Source organism: Hakea prostrata, chromosome 2 (genome assembly GCF_041222555.1).
Source record: "Hakea prostrata isolate BN-2017 chromosome 2, UWA_Hpros_2, whole genome shotgun sequence".
NCBI classification, from domain to species: Eukaryota; Viridiplantae; Streptophyta; class Magnoliopsida; order Proteales; family Proteaceae; genus Hakea; species Hakea prostrata.
The window spans coordinates 49,608,675-49,630,739 of record NC_142601.1 but is presented as its reverse complement, the minus strand read 5'-3'; the positions used below and the strand labels follow the sequence as shown (position 1 = coordinate 49,630,739).

Genomic DNA, 22,065 nt, shown 5'->3' with positions numbered 1-22,065 from the left:
CTATCACTACCCATTGGAGAAAGGAGAAACAACTAAGGACTGAACTAAGGGTTTTTTGAACGGAAGATTAAGGACAGACAAGAGTGAACTAACCACCTGAAAAGAAAAGAAAGGATTTGGAGAAAAACAGCAGAGAAAAGGTGAAAAGACTTACTTGTGTTTTGTTCTGGAAGGAATTTGATGCTTAAGAAACAAAAACCTTGGATTGCAAAGACGAAGGCTGGAAATTTTCAAAGCAAGAGCAGGTTTGCAAAGCAGAAGAAGTAGAAAATGAAAATGAAAGCTGGAGGTCTTTTATAGATTTGTGGACAAAAATGGACAAACAAGATTGAACTCGATCAACGAATGTGAATAGATGATGGTTCGAGTGGAAATAATCAATGAACCATATCCATACCCATCAATGGCTAACGATCGTTGACAGTTCGAACCTGAAGGTAATGATGGTAACGCTTCCCAATGACTATGTGGCATACGGCACGCAGACAACGAGGAGTCCAGGCGGCTCGAGATCACACCGTTGAGTAGAGACGCAGGTAGCAATAAATGCGATATTTCAAGAATAGAAAGACATTTTGTCTGATCGAGATCGAGAAAGCAAGCCAAGCGTTCAATCTAGGGGCTTCTTCCGATCACTCGGCTTGGGGGGCTCATGATATGGACAAAATAGTACCGAACCTGGTTGAACCATGATCAAGTCATTGAACCTGGCTAGTAACGGCCTTGGCATGGTCGGGACCAGTTCAGAGTTTAAACCCATTGGTCATGTGAAGCTGAAGACTACAATTATAGATATAAATGTGATCCCGACGATTTCAGGATACGTAATCGAGTCATAGTAGGTAACTTTCATTGATATATAGTGGGGATCGTGCTAAGATTAGTAACTACCCACAATTCCGAAAGAAAAGATAAAACCCTAAGATCGAACGGTCATCAAGGGAAAATGCAAACGAATCCAACGATCGGGCATGAGAGGTAAAATCTATATAAGCAAGGATCAACACACAATAAAGGTATCTGAATCATTTCCCTTCATTATTATATTCAATTCATGCTTTGCAATTCGTCAAAGCCTTGTAATCAGTTCCATAACTGACTTAGCCTTCGAAGGTGGCCTCTTGACCCTACGGACGGGCCACGTCTAATACTATTTTGCAAGTTATTCCTCAAAGAACTAAAGATTGAGCAGATTTTAGACGCATCAAGTACTAACCTAAATAATTCGAACTTTAATGATACTTTAATAAATAGTTATACTCGGTGAGAATGGTGAGTCCCAAAAAATAATAATAAAAGGTTGAGCTTACTTGTCTTAGATGATTAATGATGGAATCTAGTTGTCTTTGTCGAGTCTACATGATTCATGATTAAGTTTTCTATAATTTTGATGGTGTTACTATTTGAGAGACCTCTTCCCCACCCCCAATCCCAGAAAATTGAATTACAAGCAACCTTTTTGTCAGCTATTATACAGAATCTCATCCTTATCAGCTGCCATGATATCCTTTGTATTTTTGCATTTAAAAAGTCCTTGATCAGAAGTCAATAACCAATTAAACAATGGCTTAAGGTGTCTTATTTTAACAATGATTCTTATCACTTCTCAACAACAATTAGAGAAATGGTCCAGTACTGCTTTGGAGCGTAACCTCTACTAAGAATTGATGGTTAGCTTTAAAATATTCTTTTAAAATATAAACACAACTGCTCTTTTAACTTCACAGGACCACCAAAGTTCTTGGCATATTAGAACTAGGTTTCCAGGTATAGAAAATTCAATTTATGTTTCCATACCCAATTGATTTAAACCCCATTTTTTCTCTATTGTTCTTTTCAACTTTATTATGTCAGTTCGTTGAAGTATTAGGATAGTTAAACCTTTTTCTCCTTCCTGATCAGCTTCTTCTACTTCAGGGTTAAATGCTTTTTATGCCATTCATTAGTCCTGTCTATTTCTGACCCGTAAATGCGTGACATGCATCTCAAAATCGGATTTTTATCCGCTCCAGTACTGACACCCTCCCATTTTCTCCAGTTCACCGTTAGATGTTACACACCTGGATCCATTCCAATCGGATGAACCAAAATTCATCAAAAAAATACACATTCCTAATTCCCAATTCTCTCTCCTCTCCTTTACCGTCTCCATCTTCGGGCTGGCCAACGGAGACCTCAACGGGGAAGGTTCGTTGTAACGTCTTCCAGCGTCCTCACATCGGGCTTTCGAGGTGGGATTATAGATCCGGAGAACATCGGGGTGGAGGAGGGATGGGATCGCGGATTTATCATCGGACAAGTGGAATGGCGGCTCAACATCTTGTCGGGGAGGTCCATGGCTTGCGTTCTTTAACGGTCATCCCAAATGATCTTCTGTCTGGCCATATGTCTATGATGATGGCTTATGTGGTAGACAATGGCGTTGTTCTTTCGGGTGAAACCTCGGAAATACGTCAGCGGTAATGGATTCGTGGCATTATCTTTTTAGAGTTTCGAGTTCTTCTCCATCTCCTCTTTTCAGCTTCTCGTCTTTCTTCTCCTCCTTCCCTGCAAACAAGTTTGATACATTTAATACATACCTAGTGTTGATACGGAATCTCGCTCGTCCTTCCCCGTCCAGAACCGCAGATCGGGCTCGCCTTAGAGGGTCAGGTCGTCTCCGACGACAAGTCGATACCAATAATATGATCTCAACTACTCAATAGAAATTCAAGTAATTGATCACAGAGTATGATTACCTCATGTGTTTACCCGGGTGCTTATATAGAGTATGGTAATAGAGTTATATTCGGAATATAACTTTAATGAGAGTTCCCTTAGGAGAGTAACTCTTTGGGTGAGTTCTTTTGCCTAACAGGGACTCCTCCAGGGTCGTTGGTCGGTGGGACTCTAACCTTATAAGATCTTATCCGTTAGGGTAATGCCATCGGTCGGTCCTTCCATGGCCGGTCGAACTTCATTCTTTGCTTCTCCTCCTTCCCTGGTTTAGACAAGGGTATTGAATGACCATTTTAGTCATTAACACCTAGGACATGAAATAGAGTCTCAGATTAAACCCACGACAGAACGAAACTTAATTAGAGCTCAAAGAACTCTCTGCTAACAGAGATATATACCCACTATCTCAAATGGAGTTTCCCAGTTACTAAAGGGAAAAAAACCAAAAAAAAAAGGCAAAGGAAAAATGCAAGTTGGTTTTGGGTTCCCTATGAAGCTACTATGTCTGCAAAACAAGCAAGCGTGGAGGTTTCTGATTGAGAAGATGAGAAGATTTTCAAAAGGTATGGAGAACCACATTGAAGGTTGGTAGAAAAGATCCAAGAAGGATTATTCATTCTTTTATCCAGACGGTGACGAACGTGGTAGTCTACCTCCAAACATTTCCCGTCGCGGTTGGCCGACCTGGAGACGTTAAAATAGAGGAGAGAGAATTGGGAATTTAGAAAAGTGTGTTTTCTAATGAATTTTGGTTCATCCGATTGGAATAGATCCAGTGTGTAACATCCAATGGTGAACTGGAGGAAATGGGAGGGTGGGAGGGTGTCAGTACTGGAGCGGATAAAAATTCTCCCAAAATCAAATCAAAAGGTTGATGTGTATTTACAAGTCATATCATTTTTTTAAACTTAATCACAACTCTTTGATATGACTTATAAATAGATTTCAACTATTTGATGTGATGTTGGAATACATGTCACATATCTATAAAAAATGAAAAGTTCTTTTCTGACAACGAAATGGACTTGATAAATTTCCTTAGTGCTGCAAAGTTGATTGATGGGTATTTTTCCCCAAAAAAAACAGAATTCAAAGAGAGTCAGATATTTATATACAATGAACTTCTTGTTTCTAGAACCTTAATCAATCAATCAATGTTTGGACAAAGACAAAAAAAATCAATTTGTCGATAGTGAACAAACATTTAATGACCGCAAAGATAAAATGTTCATAAATTTATTTTTCATCAAAAATAAAGAAAAATATTTTCACATATAATCAAATTAAAAGATTAACCAAATATATATATATATATATATATACTAGGCAAATTACGGCGTCCTCCTAAAGTACTAATAACCACACAACAAATATACCAAACTTAAATAGCATAACTTCCAAAAATTAAAGAGAGAGAAAGCATTCCAGGACTCCACAAGTTATTCCATTTACTTTAACAAAAGAACAAAACTTTTAACTGCTTTTATTTTGTTTGGGAGAAAACAAAACTTTTTTTTTTTTTTTTTTGAGGAACAAAACCAGTCAAAAATCTGTTTACCACCCAAAAAAAAGAAAACAACAAAGTGAAATCAAACAATTCAAAGCTAAATGGACTCGGTTCTTACTCATTTCAGACCTGATAAATCTCTGCTCACTCCCTACATCTCCTCTCATTGACTCTTAAACAGTGATTTAGATATTCCAACCTTCCATCCTCCTCTGGTTCCCTCTGTACCTCGCTCTACAATCATGGCTGCGGTTGTGGAGGGCACAACGGCGGAAGAAGAGATTAGATTTAGGAGACCCAGGAACCAATCCATTACAGATTTAGCTCCAGACCCACAAATCCCCTCTATCATTCAATCTACTCGTCGTAAATCCACCATATCTTCTTTGTTGTTGTCTACTTTCACTAATAACAACAATAACACGACCATGAACAACACTAGAATCAGCAACCGTGGCAAAATTTCTGATGTTTCTTTGACATTGCAGCACAAAAAGAAGAACTTTACATCGGGAACATTCAGAGGGCTTGGATGTGCTTCGTCTTCACATGTGTCGGCACCTGAGGCTATTCGGTCTTCTGCAGATTGGCAAGCTAAGAAAGTGAGGCAGAAGAAGCAGAGGAACCCACACAAGAAGAAGAACGAGCAGGAATTGACGAACCCAAAAGCTCCGGCGAACCCAACTTCTGTTGCTGTTGTTCCTGATGTTTGGTGCTCTCCAGGTATCGCTTTCGTTGCTGATGCTGATCCTGTTGATTGTGTTGTAACGAGGAGGCCTGTGACGGGAAGAGGGAGAATCGATGGAGAGAGGATGAACCACAGAGAGGTTTGCTGCTTCAGTTTTTTGACTTCTATTTTCCCTTCTGCTATTGGGGTTTCGTTTATATTGAGTTTTTGCTTCATCAGTATTGCCATTTTGGGTTTTTCTTTTCGTCCATATTGACCGGATATTTCTTTTTTTTTTGGGGTTTAAAGTTTTCTGAACGTTTCCTTCTATCACTTGTTAGTGGACGAGTCTAACTATCCTTCCTTTTCTCCTGCTGCTTATCTCTTTCTGGGTATTGTTGGTGATTGGTTCGAATTGGTATTCCAAATTTTGCTTTATGTCAAAATTTTCTGAATTAGGTCCATTAGGTCCCTTATTCCCGAACTCTGAAATTTCAGTAGTATAATTCCGGGTTTGAGGCTCTGTGCTCTCTGGGTTTGGTGCATTAGCCATTAGCTACCCAAAAGCGTAAAACATTAAATACTTTCAGTTTGTTCTTTAGTTATCTGTCTAATGCATAGGATGATGATTAAATATTCAGTAAAATTCAGCTTTCTATTGATTTAAGATTGACATCACACCGGTGATTGCCGCTGTTCTTGTTCAGGAGGTGCTCCTGTGGGCTGTGGATTCATTTCCATATTTTGTCAGGAAATATAAACATAATTTTTTGCAGGTTCTTTTTTCTTTATTTGCACCTTCTGTGATAGTTTTTCCCTTCCCAATTTCTAAATATCAATGCAGCTGTATTGAATTTGTGTGTGTACACCACATGAAGAGAAGGTTCTGAGACGTTCTTCTTGGTTGCTTTGACAGCGTTCTTATTCCACAAGGAGAACTCCCAACCTTGAACATGTCTCAATCTTGGAATCTCCATCTGCCTTTGACTCATTTCACTCAGGAGCTGATATATTTGAAGATAGGTATTACCGTCATTTCCACCACCGATCGCCAGGAGGACTTGGGGAGGTAAGCCAATGCATGCTCACTCTTTTCCCTCTGCTGAGTTTGTATTTCAGAAGATTTTGTTTGCTTTGCTTTGATATCAGGGATCAAAAAGATCTACAGCACACAAGTGGGTCTAATAAGTTCCCTTTACGTTAACTTTTCAACAACCATATTTCATGGTCAATGACATCCCCTTAGAGCTTTAGGAGGTGAATTTCAAAGGGATGGGTATATTTGGTAGATTGAGCTGGCATGCCTTTTCCCTCAGAGCTTTAAAATTTTATTTTTTCCAAATTGATGCTTATATTTGATAGGTTCAGCTGGCATGTCTTTTTCAAACCCCATGGTTGTTTTTATGAACACCTATTTCCCTAGAACTAGAAAAGGCATATATAATCCATTCATCTAAGAGACTAAGACCTATCCCAACTAAATGGGTTTATCTTTTCATTTCATTCTATTTTATATTATGTTTGTTGTCATCAGAAGGCCATCCATATCCCCAGTTCATTTTCAGCCATCCTCTTGTTCTTTTAGCTCCTCTATTTGGCACTCTATCTATGTACATGCACCCCTTTCCCCTGCACTCACCTTTATGCAGTAGTGGGCCAATCCTTTCATTGATCCTGAATCTTTAATATGACATACATGGTGTTTTGTTTGCTCTCACTCTGAAGATGATCCTATTCCAGAGTACATACCATTCTTTTATGCAGGCAATTGGTACCTACTATAGGTGTCGTGCCTCATGTGGCAACTGAGTTGATAGATTTTGTACTTTTGGATACCTGTCCGCATGCCTTAAAGTTTGAACATGTCCACACCACCATGTATTCATGTGGTTTTTTCCAGCCTAAGTTTGTTCCCCATATGGTAATATGAAAAATTGGAAGAAGGAAAAAATAAATTTGAGTTTGATTGTTTAATGGCTGAAACTAGGATGAACATTCAATGCTTAATGGGCCTTTGGAGGTGGAACCCAAACTTTCAAAGGCACAAATTATAGGAGTGCACAGCAGATGTTATCAGAGTTTTGTTTTAGAAAGCTGGATTATAAAGCCTTTGTAGCATCTAATTTTTGGTTACCTTTTATTTCATTGTCTCAAGGTGCTAGGTAAGTAGTTTCTATAATCTGTTTTAGTAGTTTCTATTTTTTTTCTTCTAGAAATTCCTGGTAAAGCTTGCCTAAGCTATCATTAGGTCCCAATTGTAAGGAAGGAACAGATAAATGAAGATTAGAGTTTTGGCTGTAAGTGCCCAATTATGTGGATCTTTGTTTCAACAGCTGGAATAGGAATGGGTGAGAGACCCCGGCTGAGATAGCCATTCACACACCCCTACCGCTCTTCTCCTCTTCTATCTTCTCACTCCCTTACTGGATCTCTACTACTGCAACAAACTGTTGCTGGATAACTTTTTGAGGACCACATCAATTCACATCAACACCAAGTCTTGTTGCTGCTTCAACACAATCGAGTGGAAGACTTCATTTCTTTGCTGATTTCTGGTGCAATTTCTAGGCTTCAGATTTTTCCAACTACTTATCCAAAACATCTGGAGAGTACAACCTGCTTATCAATCAACTCTATTTGGTTTCCCCAACTGCTGGCCAGATCGGTTTCTCCAGTAAACTTCTATTTTCAAAGCTACTTTGTAATTTCATGTCCAAATCCTAACTGAACATGCAGCCATCAGAAATGGCTGTAGTTTGAAGTAAAGTACCTGGTCAGCATGACCACCACTCAACTTAAGCTTTGCAGCCATCTTTGGCTGGTTTGATCTCTATCTCCTAATTTACTAAAGCTGGTTTTGTTGTCATTTGTATAGTTTTCTGTAACTTCTTGTTGGTCCTACTAGAGTTCTTAATGGAACCTCTACAGTACAATGTCAATTTGTCTACTTGGTTGGCTTTTAAATATTTCCACTTAAGAATGGATAGTGAAACAGCATTGCCTTGTTTTGTCTAGCCCTGCTTTGGTCTCTGGTTTGATGGTTGTACGTGCTAAAAATCCGTTGCATCCCAACTTACACACTAGATTTCCATTTGACTGCCTTTACCATGTTTTGTGGGGGGGGGCCGGCCCCCCGGCCTTGCTTTTTTTCTTTGGTTTGGCCAAGTTGACGTCCGGAGGTTAGTTGCAAAGGGAAAGTAACCTTGAGGTCACGGGTTCAAATCCTGTCTCCGCAACATTTTTTTTTAAAAACCAAATGGAGGTATGACTGTTAACTAGTAATTAATGACTTTTCGGTGGGGGAAAGAGGGAGGGAAGATAGACCCGAGTTTTCGTTTGTTTGTTTTTTGTTGGTTGGGGGCCGGGCGATCGGTCCCGAGTAGATCCGCAGTATTTGAATCTTATGATCAGGTTGATTCATGCAGCATGAGGCTGGTCCTAGATCAGTTTGGTCTTACTACAGGTTTCTATGTTTTGTGCTTCTATTGATAACTTAACACTAGATTTATTTGAACTTACCATGTAATTTTAAATCTGGCACTGTTGGGAGGGATAAGGATAATAACAACAACAACTACTACTACTGCTCAGTCTTATCCCTACTAAAATGAATCTAAGTAAAGAAGCAAACAGTGAAAAGACAAAGCAAATGAAAAGGAATGCAATAATAAGAAACCAGTCTTAAACACGGTAACTGGAGTCAGCAATGTGGATCCATTCCCAGATCTTTTCCCTCAAAACAGCTCTAGTCAACATCATACTTGGAGTCAGACCTAAACTATGCATGTATTTTTTCACCATTTCTCTTAGGATCATTTTAGGCCTGTCCCTAGCTCCTTTGGAACCTTAATCACAATCGTGTCTCTCCTCTGAAACATCTGAAGGCCTCCATCGAACATTCCATGCCACCTCAGCTGATTTTAACATACCTTATTCTATCCTCCCATATTTCAACACTTATCCATCTTCACATCCTCATTTCCATGACACTTAGCTTATCTTTATGACATTTCTTGACAGCCCCACACTTCGTAGTGGGTCTTATGGCTGCCTTGGAAATTTTCCCTTTAAGCTTGAAAGAGATCCATTGATCACATTTACTGCTGAAGCACTTTTTCCCTTCATCCAACCTACTCTAATCCTCTGAAAGTGTTCTATATCAACTTCTTACTCAATGATGGATCCTAGACACCTGAAATGCTCACTTTGGTGAACCTTCATCTCAACTACTATTACCCCTTCATCTGTCCCAGAGTTTCTAAGATTACAAGGCATCCACTCCATCTTTGTTCTGTTTATATTAAAACCTTTTGATTCTGAGGTTGATCTCCATTGCAAATTTGGTATTAATTCCAGCCTTTATCTTATCCACCAAAACAGTGTCATCTGCAAAACGCATGCTCCAAAGAACCTCATGATAAGCACAAATAAATAAGGGCTCAATGCTGATCCTTGGTGTAACTGTAATTAGAAATTCGCTATCCTTTATGACTTACATGGATGTATTCCAAGTTAGAGAGACTCTCCTCGTTGGGCAGTACATTTTCTCAAACTGAATCTTATGATGAAAATCTGCTTTCAGTCTTGTAAAATCCAACTGTCCTTGAAATGTAACTTAAGAAAGGAAAGCAATTCTATGACTTAAGAAATCCATTGAAACGGGAGCTGAAAAGATTTTAAAATCTCAAATAACAGATGCTGCTTGTGAGGTATTTATGTGCAAAACTAGTGGCATGACTGCAGTTTAATGACATGGTGAAAAAAAACTAACAAGAACTCGGAGAAGCAATGGGTGCAGGACCCTACTTGAATAAAAGTAACAGAACTTGTTTAGGTGGAGTGATCAGAGACGTTGCTCAACAATTTTACTCAAATTGTTTAACAACAATTTTCTCAAATTTTATGTCTTATAATCTTCATATTGAACATGGAACTTGGGTGTAATTTTTCCTTTGTTTGCAAAATTAGTGAAGAGTATTTGGTGCAAGACTTCCAGAAATGATTCTCAAACTGAATATAAAAAACATGTCTAACATAGTAATCTTAGGTTTTCATAATTCCTCTTTTCAGATAATGTCATTCACAATTCATGGATGACCTGAAAGTAGTTGAGAGTAGACTTCTTAAAAGTTTTCTCATTCAGCATTTCCATATGGATAATAATAATTTGAGGTTGGTTAGAAAGTTTTAAGGCAAAGGCATCACATAATGAGTCTGTCACTCTCAGCATCCTAGTAATCCATGTCAAGATTTGATGCAAGATTGAAAATTTTTATTAAAACGTTTGATTATTGTTTGACTTGCATAATCATTGTATGGTTTGATGCCGCATTTTCTGAACCCTGTTAGTTGCTGCAGATTGCAATGTTCCAAAACAGCATGCTGCTCGGAGAGAGATCATATCATCGTGACCAATATAGGGACTGGCGGCTTGATGTTGATGATATGTCATATGAGGTTTGCTCATTGCTGTCCTCCATTTAAACTGATGGCTGTCTAGCCTGGATTTTGCATTTGTAACACTTTATATTCGTTGTTGTTACTCTTGCATTTCCATTTACTAAAACTTGTGTGATTCTGGTATTTCTGGTATTTTTTAACAGGAATTGCTTGAGCTGGGTGATAGAATTGGTTATGTAAGCACTGGGTTGAGAGAAGATGAGATACTCCACTGCCTTAGGAGAAGTAAATACTTGATGATGGACAATTTCCCACCATCATCTCTTCCAACTGAATCAGATTGGAAATGCAGCATTTGTCAAGTGGGTCTATCACTTGCACACCCCCCCCCTCCCATTTCAGTTTTCAGCCTCCTCCCCCAGCCATATATATCCTGTGATTTGAGACGTTGTTTTGGATTTTGTAGGAGGATTACACAGCTAATGATGATGTGGGGAAGCTCAATTGTGGCCATGGTTTTCACCTATGTTGCATTAAGCAGTGGCTTTTACGTAAAAATGCATGCCCCGTCTGCAAGTCTGTTGCAGCAGTTCAACATTGATATTGGAGGACCTGGTTTTCATTGATTTCGTGTTTTGGGGTCATTAGCATCTTTGATGCCGTCTATTGCTTTGTGTATAAATAGAACTCACAAAATAAGCAAGGCTATATATTCTTTGGTTTGTAATTCGCCTTCCTTTTTCTAAGATGTAGGACTTCGGGCGTCTTTGGTAGGGCCTGAGTTCTTCGATCAGGTCACTGTAGTTTACGAGCATAGTTGTAGTCGGGCATTGCCAACATTGTAGTGACCTAGGTCTTTACACTGTAAGCTCTATTGTGCTTCTCAGTGTTTCATCATAACGGGAACATGAAAATCTATATTCCCTTAGACATTAAGGTCAATCCTGTATCGGAAGCTAATAGTTCCAACCGTGGGAGCCTACTTTCATGCCACAATCCAATAATTCCTTCAAGAGTCGGTTTAGAAAGGAATTTGTAAAACCCTGAATAAGATCTTGCATTTCAACAATAAGATCAGTGGTACGTTACACCACTGATTCCCGAAATCCAACACACAGGAAATCTTGAGAGCCAATCCCCTTTCCCTTGTTATCCAAAGGGATGAAAGAGATTTCAAGAATGATAATCAGATCACGGCTCCTGATGAGCAACAAGTGCAACCATAAGCAATGAAAGGAATTTGAAAAATAATCACTAAATCAGTACTGGCAAGCAGCAGTACACTGTCTTCTCTCTGGCAACACATAGGAATTAGACAATTTATTGATACAAATGTCTATTCAAGATCAAAGTTGAGCTGGTACATCCTCCTAGTATCATGTTTACTTTCTCTTTTCTCATAATGTACAAATCCAACACTCTTCAGCATAGCAAAGATAACAGACCATCGCAGGTCAGTGGCATTTTATACACAAATTTAAGTAGAAACAGCTAACAACATTTGCCCAGGAAAATTCATGCCACATCATGGCGATTGAGGAACTGAACTATACAAGGATAGATATGATCCGAAGCCTGCATGGAGGGGGGGGGGGAAATTAGTAACATAGGAAATTTTGAACATGACCACCTCAATAAAATCTAGGTTGAAACAAAATGTTTCAGATTATCATTCATCATCCCTACCATGCTAGAATGAAAAAGGACAAAGGTTCGTGGAAGAAATGGGGAAGAAGTACATACCAAGCGCCCTCCAACCAAATCATAGTGCGCATAGTGAGCGCCACCAGGTTCTCCAAAGATTTTATAGGTGACCAAATGCTGAGGAATTATTTTGACAGTTTCTGCTCCATTAACGATATCAGATTAGATGGCAGTAAAGATATTTAGTTTGACCATATTTAGGAGTTTTTTATGTTATTTGAGTTTGCAACCTACCATACACAGCTTCTGGTGGGCATATCAAGTCCTGGTCTCCAGCAAGTGCCAATACAGGGACAGTGTTTTTGTGTAGATGATCTTTGTAGAGAAAAGTACCACTCCTGTCACGCAGTCCACCTTCTCTGAAGGCTGTGGTTAGCTGCAATAGAAGCTTAGCTGGTATTGTACCTGAGAATTTTGATCAACTGTTAATAACTGAAAAATGATGAGGTGCTTCTACTGAGGAGGACAACTGTCCAACTAGAAACAAAAAGATGATTCCGCCCGCAAGAGAAAACACAAAAGAATTTCCAATAACAAACATTCTAAAATTCAGAATTGGCTATCAAATTCAGGTTCTTCCAATTCAGCAATTCCAATTCAAATGGATTAAGAAACAGTGAGGGCAGCTCCAACATTAGGAAAAGGTCAGCTACACGGGGTCAACAACGTGCACCCTCGCCCTTTGAGAGGCATTATCTAAGTCATACTCGTAACAAGACCCATGTTATGCATGTCATTCTTCACAACCTTGCCTATGATCACTTGCACCTTACATAAATCAAATGGAGTACAAATCTTGAAATGGCTACTTCATTTTGAAATTAAAATTAGTTCTTATTGCACTTTAGCAAGCATGTGGTTAATTTAAAGCAGTAATTTCGTGTTAAACCCTCCTAATGGTCACACCAGCACTGCCACTAACACCATGCCAACCACTATCCTTCCCAACCTTGCCACCACCTCCAACGCTTTCTTCTAAAGAATTCTAGAGAACCAGTCTAACATATTTATTATTCTTGAAACCTATTTGTTGATTACTTCATGAAATCAATTCGAATTTAAAATAGAAATCATTCCAAATCTGGCTTAAGACTTCAGAAAAGAAAAAGTAGCTAGGGAGATTCATGTCCAGATTCAAACCCTAGTTCGATAGTGTTTATTTTTATTTTTTTTTAAAAGACCCATGGTTAGCCATGATCTTGATGCTTAGAAAAAAGAAACTTCTTGTGTTTCTCTGCGCGGAGTGCTTCTTCCTTGTGAGAATGAAGATGTGACTGGTGGTGAACCCAGTGAACACTTCTTGATGGGAAGCCTGGGTAGTAGTTCTCTTATTCCTGTCTCTGTTAAGATCTGTCAATATTGTTCCTATAAACCTGTTCAATTTTAGCTCCTACAATACTCAGGCCTATCTTCATTAGGCTAATTTGAAGGTGGTATATGTTGCTAACCTAAATACTGATCTCAGAATCTTCCACTCTTCTTTAATTTATGGGTAACATCTAGTCTAGTATATAAAAGTTTGACCATCCCCAGAAAGTTGCCAGTGTGAGAATTTACTTCCTTTGTGAAGGGAGGGATGACCTCAAGGGTTTTCTAGATGCCCGTCAGTCTTTTGTTCTCTATACAGTTTCTGTTGATGACTTAAGGGCCTGTTTGGTTAAGCGAATCCAGAGATTTCAAATCTCTGGATTCACAAATGGGAGATTTTTACCTGTTTGGTTGTGTGAATCCCTAGATTCATGAAATCTAGAGATTCACATTTTTACACTAAAAACGTGAATCTGTAGATTTATGGGTATGAGGTGAAATCCAGAGATTTCACCCATACTATCAAAGCGTTAAAGATTTGAACCATAATTCAATAAATATTTTTTTAGGTTAAATCTAGAAATTTCATTCCAAAAATTCAAACTAACCAAACAATTAATTTTACGAACCATGACTCTAGAGATTTGAAGTCTGTAGATTTGAAATCTCTAAATTTTTGAAATCTACAGACTCAAGTAACCAAACAGGCCCTAAGGGGGTGGGGTCATGCTTTGAAGTCAGCACCTAGGATTACTACGATCCATCATGGTAGCCTGATCCTCGAAAGAGGCAGGCCTGCAAGATTCCATTTAGTCTGGTCCAAAGATTTGAATAAGTAGACAGGTTACAAGTATGGGAAGGTATTAGCCTTTAGTCTCGCTCAACATTGCTGTCTTCCAAATAGATGTAAGAAATAGTATACTCTCTCTTGATATGTCCTAAACCAACATGGATGGATACAAAGTGGTTTAATAAATTACATTTTGATAAATGAAATGACTACAAAACATATACCTACAAACTAACAAGGATTAAAGCAGGTCGTCGAGGGTCCTCTGGCTTAGGTGAAGATGGATGGTCACCTTTCTTTCTGTCTTGTTGGACAGAGTAATGGCTATAAACGGACCTGCACTTTAGGGAAGTCCGGCAGAGTAATGGTGTCAAGAGGCTTTGATGAAACTAGGCTCAACCCTTGGACAGAATAATGAGTGCTACTGGGATCCAAACTTCAAGAAAATTAGGTACAGTAATGGCGTCACAAGGCTTTGACAAGAAAGGGCTCAACCTTTGGACAAAATAACAACTGCACTTATGACTTGGACTTTTGGAAAATCAGGCAGGTTAACAACATATCCAGGCTTTGATGAGAGTTGCTCAATCCCAAAATGGCATAATGACCGCAATTGAATGATGGAATGGGGCGAGCCCAGATGGGCCAAAAAGGGGTTCGGGATTGAAGGATTCTTGGTCAAAAAACTCAGAGAACTTCAACAGGGTTAGCCAAAGGCTGAAAAGGGGAAGGGGAAAAAAAGTGGGAGCTCCATATTAGGGACCATTGGAATATACTTAGTGTTGTAGCAAATAGTAGATAGACATCTGGAGAGACCTTTATGTTGGTCACATGCTACTATGGTGAAGTGGCAAGCCATATTGGTTATAAACCATGGCCTTGTGAAAATCCCCATAGCACCATAAGAGGATTCCATGGCGCCATGGACTATATCTAGACCTGCTTTTGGTTATGGAGGTAGGAGCAGTTTGAAATTTTTGGGATTTGTCTAGGTCTGTCCAGTTCTGGGGCCCATGTCCGAAAAAGAAGTTGGCATCCACCCGTGTTCCCTTTTTCATCATCGCTGTGGGGGGTGGCCAATTTTCAGATTGTTCACAATGGTGACACAGGTGGTGAGACCAACAGGAGAACATAGTCTAATATCTTCAACATGAAATTACTGCGTCACCGATCTAATTGATCATTTTCATTGGAAAGCAAGAGTGAAATAAAATGAACTAAAACAATCTGAAGCATTGCTACTTCAGAATTTCTATTCCACTTGATTTCTATTTCATCAACAAGGTCCAAAAATCAAACTATAAAACTTTAGAAATAGAAATCACCCCTTGAGATTGAAACAGAAATGCCCCTTAGAATTTAAGGTAAGAGTACTATTTCATTTTATTTTTCTTTTATTATTTATGTGTACCCACTACCCAGTGATAATTAAGACAGTTTTTTCTATTAGAATTATGGATTTGTTTGATGTTTTCTATGTGGCACAGCCGCAAGGTCACGTGACCTCTCTTTTCCTCTCCCCTCCAACCCCCCCCCCCCTTTTAAAGAAAAAACTACCTGATATCCACCGTATCTTGTATTCTTCTACTCTCTTTTTCTTCTTCCACTCCCTGTGCTGTATAATGGTACTGGCAGCCCTGAGGAAATTTTTTTTTTCTGGGTAGAACCTGAGATTAGAGTTCAACTCTCTGATATCCAACTAGTTGGGACTGAGATTTTGAATGTTAGATCATCTTCCCAGAGCAATCTAAAACCTAGGTTTCATCCCCCACTTCCAGCTAAACTGTGAGCAATAAAAAAGCAAACAGATTCAGATCTGAGTTCTTCCACCAAACCAAGCTGCAGAACTAAAAATTATTTACTTCCTTTCCCTTAGGTCCTGCAGTTGATCATATTCAAGGGGTTCATTGCTGCAAATCTACTTTTGGAAATTTCATTTTGAATTGAGGTCCTCTGAGAGAATTATCTCATTCAGTTCAAGGCTGCTTGTCCATATTGGTTGAATGTTGTGAGATAGGAGATGAAGTGGTGATGGGGTTTTAAATAACATCACCTTTCTTCCTTAACCATTTTACTCTTCCAAATTTATCCTCTTACAATAAATCTGATGTAGCCTTAGTAAAACAAAAGGCCAAAACATTTGGGCAGAACCAGCAAGGTACAGTTATGGGTGGTGATGGGGTTTTAATAACATCACCTTTCTTCCTTAACCATTTTACTCTTCCAAATTTATCCTCTTACAATAAATCTGATGTAGCCTTAGTAAAACAAAAGGCCAAAACATTTGGAGGTACATGGGTTGAGTAAGCCCAAAGTTGATCAGGGAGTCATCCTTTTGATCTCAAGGTACAGTTATGGGTGGTTGAGTTTATGGTGCAATGGCCTCTGTGTCTCTCCGCCTATCTCTTTCTGATTTTCCTCATCTCCTCTCTAGGGCTGCAACTGGGCCGGGCTGGGTCGGGCTTTTGCAATCCCAAGCCCAACCCTATATGTTCTAATCTGAGCCCATTCCCGTCCTGACCCTAGTTTAGGGCCAAGGATTATTGTCCTTGGCCCTAAGCCCTAAAGAGCCAAGCCCATTCCTGCCCTAATTGGCCCTAATTGGGCCAGGTCGGGATGGTTTGGCCCTGATTGACCCTATCTTGGCCCTAGCCTTAATTGGTCATATTATTGGACCTAAAATAAAAAATGTAAATTCATTAAAAAAAATGTATTAATAATAACAAATAAAAGTATCATAAGTATTACTAAAAATAAAATTCATAGAAATATAAGATGATTCAAGCTCATACAAAATGATAAAATAGTCAATAAGTTGATAGTGTTGCTTTAAACATAAATAAATTCATACTCCATAATTCTATATTGATCTCTGAAAGTCTCTCATTGCTTTGATGATGGAAATTGAAAACCTCTCCCATTATTTTGGTGATGGAAATTGAAAACCCCTCCCATTGATATCCTCATTCAATAAAAAAAATCATATTCAAAACTTTGTTAACAAGTAAATCAACGATAATTTAGTATTGATATTTTTTTCGTAGTTAAAGAAAATTATATTTTAGTTACAAACATAGCTATACGTCCTTAATAAGTTTTTTTTTTTTTTTCTCTGAAATATCACATTGGAGGCAAAAGAAAGATGTCAATATTCATGATGAGAAGTTGGGGTGTAGATTTGTTAGATATAAATTCTCTATATACTAGCTTTTATTATTTATAATATATTATCTCGCCTTAGTCCAAAAAAAGATAATGATTTTTTGGAACTAAAAATGACTCAATTCGAAAAATAAAAATTATCTTAAAAATAATATAAAAAGTGAACGCATAGTCTGATATTATCAAAATGACTAAAGGTCAAAGTCGAGACTTATAGTTATATCAATGTTAATGTGAATCTAATACATGATCAAGGTCAAATTAACATTAAGACTAGAGCCAAAATTAGGGTCAGGATCGGGCCAAAATTAGGTGGATGCTTACTACATTGGTAATGAACATATAATTTATTTTTATTTATTTTTTTACAAAACATGATCATGTTTTTAAAATTTGACAAGTGTCAAATATTCACCCATGTGGATTATAATTAATTCCTCTCCACATGGGTGGAGGGTCCAGACTCAAATCAGGGCCAAAATCATGGGCCTAGATCAAGGCCAAGATTAGGGCCAATATCAGGGCCAAGATCAAGGCTAGGATCAGGGCCAAGATCAGGGTCAGAATTAAGGCCAATCGCCAAGATTAGGGCCAAGATTAGGGCCAAAATCAGGGCCAGAATCAGGGGCTAAGATTAGGGCCAAAATCAGGGACGGGCCGGGATGGGTTGGGCGGGCCAGGGAGTAATCCCATGCCCGCCCTTGGCCCTAGTTCAGGGCTAGCATATTTTGGCCCTAACCCGCCCTTAGGGCCAAAATCTTTAGCCCAAGCCCTATTTGGGCTCAGGGCGGGTCAGGGCCGCACTTGCACCTCTCTCTCTCTCTCTCTCTCTCTCTCTCTCTCTCTCTCTCTCTCTCTCTCTCTCTCTCTCTCTCTCTCTCTCTCTCTTTTCTTGGCCCTTGTTCTCATCTTCTCTCTGCTTCTCATCTCCTCTTCCTAAGAAAAATATTTGAGGCCATTTCAGGGTTCTATTAAGGTTGTCGAGGGTCCCTGTCTTCAAAGGTCTCTCTGGCATTTGGGGAAAGCCATGAGGGCCTTTGCTGCTGATCTCTCTGATTCAGTTTCGATCCCTGATCTGGACTCATCTGCTCCCTCAATCTCTCCTCTCTCTCTCCCCTTTCTGTTTCTGGGTTCAGCGTCATCGTCGAGACTTTTAGTCCTTGATGGCTTCTCAGGCGTTGGAGGAAGCCGTGAGGGTCATCATTGTTGTTCTCTCCAATCAGGTTTGATCTCAAATCCAGATTCATCTCCTCCCTCTGTTTCTTCTTCTCTCACCCTCTCCCCTTTCTTTTGCTCTTCCTCTCTTTCTCCCCCCCCCCCCCCCCCCCCCCCACTTTTTTCTGCTTCAGGGTTTAGCTTCAGATCGTCGAGTGTTCCAGCCTTTGATGGCCTCTCTAGCATCGGGGGAAAGCCATAAGGGCCATCATTGTTGAATTCTCCGATTCAAGTTCAAACTCAAATTCGGTTTCATAATTCTTCACATCAATCTTGTGATGCTACCAACCCTAGCGTCAGTGGTGCTGCCACGTCGGTCCCTGTTGCATGTCCAGCACATTGTTGCAATGAAGGCTTTTCATGTCATTGACCGATCAGGAGACCAAGTCGGTCTAGCTGGGTCTTCTACCTTCTTGGTCCATTTTGCTTGTGGTTGTACTTTATGGTCTAATTGTAAGGCACTTGTGCTTGTGTTTTGCACTTGTTTTATCGAGCCTGTTTCACTTTGACTTCTTCCTTTCCTTTTCTCTTGTTTGGTTAGTGAATTTACTTATTCATCCCACCAAAAAAAAAAAAAGGATCTCACTCTGACACCCATCTCACCCCCTAAAATAAGAGAGATCTGGTATTTTTTTCTCGGCCAATTTGAGTGAACTTGAGCACCCATCTTTAGGGTTTTAAAGGGTCAAGTTAGGCTCAAAGTTGGTATTTAGCCTATTTTAGGCCTTCTAAACACACTGGTAGCCTTTAGACTTATGAGAAGACAACCTAAGTATGAGTTTTAACTCGATCCTAAGTTTGAAACTAAAATATTGTAGGAATGAGCATGCAATGTTATAAAACATGAAATATAGAACCATTAGGACATGTAAATGAAAAGCAAGTGATAAGATACATTAAATAACTTAAATAGCAATAGGATTCCATCCATATGAATATCACATTCTCGACTCTTGAGAGTACATAATACAACCATCATAAGTTGAATATAAATCATAAGTTCCTAATAGAAGTGTTGGGTGTGGCCCATGCTTCACATTTGGTTGCCAAAGACCTTCCCCCCGACACACACGGGCCTGTAGAGGCCTTATATGATTTTGGGCCTCGGGATTTCCTTGGCAATTTGGGCTTGGGCCCATGAATACCTGTTGTGGCCATGGTTGAAAAAAAATCTTCAAATGGCCTCATTTGATCTCCCTTTCTTGATGTAGATGTGCTAAACCTTGTTGCAGATAAAGATCCAGTACCAATCCAACAAAATATAGGCAAAAATGAAGGTTTGGAAGGTCTTGGCGAGGTGGGAGGCGAGAGAAATCTAAACCTGTCTCGCTTGAGAGATGACATTTAAAGTGGCTAAGTGGACCAAGATCTCCGTCCAAACCGAGATCTCGATTCAACTGAGATCTTGGTGAAGATTTACTACAAGGAGATCTCACATGAGATCTCCACTCACCATCTCAAAACAGCAAGACCTTGTGAGATCTCAAACCATAACTTCAACATTCTTGATGGATGGTTAGGGTTTTAGATGGGGATTAGTGGATAGCCATGAAAGAGGATAAAAATACAAATAAGAATAACTTAATTTCAGTTAACAAAAAAGGGCAAACTTGACCGGCTGGGATTGGTATGACCAATACTAGTTACTAAAACCTTGACAGGATCGAGACCTACAACATAGATACATATTATTTTATACAGGTGAGGTAATACCAATGCCTCAACCCATGGTAAACAGCCTCGTGAAAGCTTTCAAATTCAACTTTAATGATTTCTAGGTACAGCTGTAAACAGTTGGGACATGATTATAGTTGTGAAGAGCATAATTAGTTTCTCAAATAGGAAATTAGATGGTCTGTTTGATTAGAGATTTGGGGGGGTGAATTGAATGGGGTAAACATGGATAGTTTCAACTTTCAAACAATTCTAACGGCTAGAACTAGGAATCTTGAAATGATAGGATTGTGGGGACTGGGGTTTTTGGGGTAGGAGATGGGATTATCAACAATCAAGACCGTAATGGTGGGATGGAGCTATAACTTGGATGGCTTTAGGCTTTGGTCTGGGATGTATATGGTCCTAATTTTGGACAGTTCTGGTCAGAATTGGCAGGATCCAGGTATGAAATCTGGCTTCTTAGGAAATTTTAAATTTCAAGGATGGGGTTGGATCTACGGTTTTGGGGATCTGCTGTGGATGAAACTTGGATCAAATGCAAGAATGATGGAGATGGTGATGTGGTCCAAATATGGAGGTGATCTCATTGTTGGATTTGGCTAGGCTGAAAATTGACAAAAGAACGCCTTGCGTCTTCCAGCAGATTCTGTCGTGGAGATGCCGTCTTCAGCGGCAGGAGCTTTCTTAAGACTGAAACTTGAAGAAAATCTTGATGGAGAAGGTCGAAATTCAACCGAGTTGAAGGGGAAGCTAAATTGAGAACTCCAAAGATTTTTACCAACAAGGAGGCATTTGTTGCAACCAATCCCACCACCAGCTTAAGACTCTGACACTAGGTAAGAAATTTCTCAAGTATGGAGAAGAAGACAACAGCAGCAGTTTGCAAGAGCAGAACTTATTTAAAGTCTACCTTTGCTCTTTCATGATGGAGGGTTTTTTTTTTTTTTTTTTCTTCTGTGGGTGGGCGGGTGGTAGTGGCTCGACAGCCCTAGGAAATAATCGTGATTACAAAAGAAATCTGAATTGTAATAGAACAAAACACTATCTCCAGCCTTATGTGTTGCAGTGTTGGGGTGTAGGGATCATAATTACATTCTGATTACTAAGTCATGTGACAACTTGAGTGATTACATGACCTCTAGATAAACCGAACCGAATCTAACTTAATTTGAACCAGAATTGAACCAGTTCAATGCATATTAGAAAATAAAGCCATGGGATCAAAGGCCCAATAAATATACAACCCAATCCAACACTAATTACTAAGAAAAGAAGCCCAATTGGGTTATGAATATGACCCAAAATCCTAATTCCCTTCTTATCCAACCCAACTAGTTGGCAAAACTGCTCAAGTGAGCTGAAGGACGTACTCATAAGAAACACTTTATTTAAGCCCTGTAGTGCTGCTTCATTCTCCAGAACTCGGAAAGGTTTGTCTGAAATTGCCATTTGGGTTGTTCCAACCAAGAAAGGCATGGGAGCAAGGAATCCAGGCCTTTAGCAAAGAAGGAATTGCTGATTGATGGCATGCCAGGATCAAAACCACCGGCTAGCCCATACTTTAGAGTAGGTAAAGTGTGGTAGCACAATTAGCAATCAAACTACTTCGCTCCTAACAGAATCAAGGCAATGGAGCTTGTAGATCAGCTAGCGTCCTTAGTATTCTGATTACTTACAGCTATGCCTTTCCCCCTTACAAACTCTGAAAGAGGAGTGCAATTCACATTAACATCCTATTGGCTATTGTAAGTTTGGGGAGGTCTGTAAGCCATCTCAGCAGGTTTTCAAACCCCAGATTGCATCACACTTGTTTGGCACTTTGGGCAATGCAGAACTGTTAAGTGGGGCATAGCTCCATATGCATTGCATTATTTAGTCCATTTGTTAACAAAAGGTCTAGGGAACAGTTTGAAAGAG

General features: G+C 39.3%; 2 protein-coding genes across 3 annotated transcripts in view; one reads left to right on the top strand and one right to left on the bottom strand.

Annotated features, from left to right (window-relative positions):
• The first annotated feature begins 4,282 nt into the window (after positions 1–4,282).
• LOC149024656 (uncharacterized) lies at positions 4,283–11,152 on the top strand. The gene is made up of 5 exons (XM_089144881.1): positions 4,283–5,052; positions 5,809–5,961; positions 10,251–10,349; positions 10,496–10,654; positions 10,759–11,152. The coding sequence occupies exons 1-5, from the start codon at positions 4,468–4,470 to the stop codon at positions 10,891–10,893; spliced, it is 1,131 nt and encodes a 376-aa protein (XP_089001007.1). The 5' UTR covers positions 4,283–4,467; the 3' UTR covers positions 10,894–11,152.
• Positions 11,153–11,562: 410 nt separating this feature from the next.
• LOC149024655 (alpha/beta hydrolase family protein) overlaps positions 11,563–22,065 on the bottom strand; it is a 29,871-nt gene continuing 19,368 nt past the window's right edge. The window contains exons 8-10 of one of the 2 annotated variants that reach the window (XM_089144880.1): positions 12,231–12,401; positions 12,036–12,136; positions 11,563–11,867 (exon numbers count right to left, since the gene is read on the bottom strand). In XM_089144880.1, coding sequence (XP_089001006.1) covers positions 11,808–11,867; positions 12,036–12,136; positions 12,231–12,401 — 332 coding nt within the window. In that variant the 3' untranslated portion in view covers positions 11,563–11,807. The remainder of the gene's footprint in view (positions 11,868–12,035; positions 12,137–12,230; positions 12,402–22,065) is intronic. The other variant, XM_089144879.1, reaches the window with a different exon arrangement.

Excerpts from the sequence above, each read along its gene's own strand:
- LOC149024656 (XM_089144881.1), top strand. The coding sequence starts at position 4,468 with ATGGCTGCGGTTGTGGAGGGCACAACGGCGGAAGAAGAGATTAGATTT. Across the intron at positions 5,053-5,808 it reads AGAGGATGAACCACAGAGAG|CGTTCTTATTCCACAAGGAG; the intron begins GTTTGCTGCTTC and ends TTGCTTTGACAG. Across the intron at positions 5,962-10,250 it reads CGCCAGGAGGACTTGGGGAG|ATTGCAATGTTCCAAAACAG; the intron begins GTAAGCCAATGC and ends TAGTTGCTGCAG.